The sequence below is a fragment of the Atta cephalotes genome (genome assembly GCF_000143395.1).
Source record: "Atta cephalotes unplaced genomic scaffold scaffold00009, whole genome shotgun sequence".
NCBI classification, from domain to species: domain Eukaryota; kingdom Metazoa; phylum Arthropoda; class Insecta; order Hymenoptera; family Formicidae; genus Atta; species Atta cephalotes.
The window spans coordinates 3165566-3167466 of NW_012130073.1; the positions used below are offsets into that span (position 1 = coordinate 3165566).

The 1901-nt window shown below is 28.3% G+C and overlaps 1 protein-coding gene across 1 annotated transcript; it reads left to right on the top strand.

The window, feature by feature from the left end:
• The first annotated feature begins 292 nt into the window (after nt 1-292).
• Nucleotides 293-1074, top strand: LOC105627509 (cytochrome c oxidase copper chaperone). Its single transcript, XM_012208788.1, has 2 exons — nt 293-447; nt 692-1074. The coding sequence occupies exons 1-2, from the start codon at nt 347-349 to the stop codon at nt 774-776; spliced, it is 186 nt and encodes a 61-aa protein (XP_012064178.1). The 5' UTR covers nt 293-346; the 3' UTR covers nt 777-1074.
• Nucleotides 1075-1901: the final 827 nt, after the last annotated feature.

A 1901-nucleotide genomic window follows, 5' to 3' on the forward strand; every position in this document is an offset into this window, starting at 1 on the left:
ATACAGTGGTTTATTAATTACATTCTCATTTCAAATTTTTCAATTTAAATTTTTAGAAATAAATATAACTGATTTTATGAGATGCGAATATACAAACATTTAAGGTATATTGAGTTACGAAAATAAGTATTTTTTGCGTAATTTGTTTAAAATTCTTATTATTTTAATTTATATTTGCTATAAAAAATATAATTTTCTTTATTGTTGATTGTCGATAAGTTATATTACATGATTTGCAAAATTTACTGCAGAGGCGCTTAAGGCATTCCTATGTATTTCTACGCAATTTGATATTGTAAGAAATTGATACAAAATTGTGAGACTAGGTTTTTTATAATTAATAAAAATGGGTAACTCTGCAACAAAAATAGAAGCAAAGCCGGAAGAAAAAAAGAAACTAAAACCTTGTTGCGCCTGTCCTGAAACTAAGAAAGCGAGAGACGAATGGTGTGTAACATAATTTTTTAATCACGAATACGAAGTTGTGTTAGGTTAGAAATGTTGTTATATTTGATTTATTGAACGGAAATCTTAAATTTATATTTTAATACAGCTGTTATCAGTAGTTACGTATATTCCATTTTAAGATTATGTTTAAAATTAATCTAAGAAAATTAATATTTATTTTTTTATGAAATACTATTTTATATATATATATTTTATATCATAAAGTTATGTTTTATATTTTCAGTATCATAGAAAAGGGTGAGGAAAATTGTGGCAACCTCATAGAAGCGCATAAAACGTGTATGCGATCAATGGGATTTAATATATAAAACATAGAAGAATAATGTCTTCATACCAAAGAGACATCTTTATCATAAAGGCATATTCCACAAAGAATCTTGAGAAGTCTCAGGTTATAAGCATATTTACATAGATACATATTTATGTATTTATGTCTTTGTAAATAATTTTTTTTTAGACTTAATAAAAAATGAACTATTATGTTTATGAAGTTCTAAAAAAGTAATACAAATAACTTATTTTAAATGAGCTTCAAGAAACATGAAATAGATTATTGTAATATAACTATGTAAGAGAAAGAAATAAAATTATACTCTTCTTTTTCTTCATTAAGATTTATCAGTCTAAGCTGGTCCTTTCTTTTTGCTATCATTGGCATAGGATAAAAGAATAAGGAGTGAAGTCATATTGGGAATTCTAACAAAGCATATATTTTAATTTGATGTGTGGCTAATGCGAAGGTTTTACTCTTGCATAACAATTCCACAGCTTGGTTTCTCTGAACACTCCAAATAATGAACAGATTCTTAAATCGATATATGGCGAAATCTTCAATACTATAATTGCAATTTATCGTTTTTGACAATTTTTACAGCCAGTCAATAATATAATGTTATTGCGACGTGGTCCTACTGGGCTGAAAGACAAACTTACATTTGACTGGTGCATCATAAATATCGAAGCTATAAAATAACGACGCGACGATCCCAAGAGGCATCACGCGTCCTCATAGAATGGTCGCAAATATATTTTTAACTATAATAAATAGATCTTAGATATATATCAGTACAATTTATGAAATATGATAAGAGTAATAATAAGAATGTATTAACTCACATAACCGTCAAGTATATAATATAAATAACAAGTAAATGGACTTTTTTTTTCATCTATCTTCTCATTCACAGCATTGCGTTGGACTTACGAGCTATGACATAAGTAGCCTAAAGTCAATAGGATAATTAAATAGAATATTTGTAATTAATATGAAAGTAGTTGTACTTTATGTGGGTAGGTGAAGTACGATATAACGAAGAATGTGCAGTGTGTGTGTGTGTGTGTGTGTGTGTGTGTGTGTGTGTGTGTGTGTGTGTGTGTGTGTGTGTGTGTGTGTGTGTGTGTGTGTGTGTGTGTGTGTGTGTGTGTGTGTGTGT

What these genes read in the sequence shown, in the direction of transcription:
- LOC105627509 (XM_012208788.1), top strand. Translation starts at nt 347, where the DNA reads ATGGGTAACTCTGCAACAAAAATAGAAGCAAAGCCGGAAGAAAAAAAG. An exon ending in AAGAAAGCGAGAGACGAATG is followed by an intron (nt 448 to 691) that starts GTGTGTAACATA and finishes TTATATTTTCAG; the next exon opens with TATCATAGAAAAGGGTGAGG.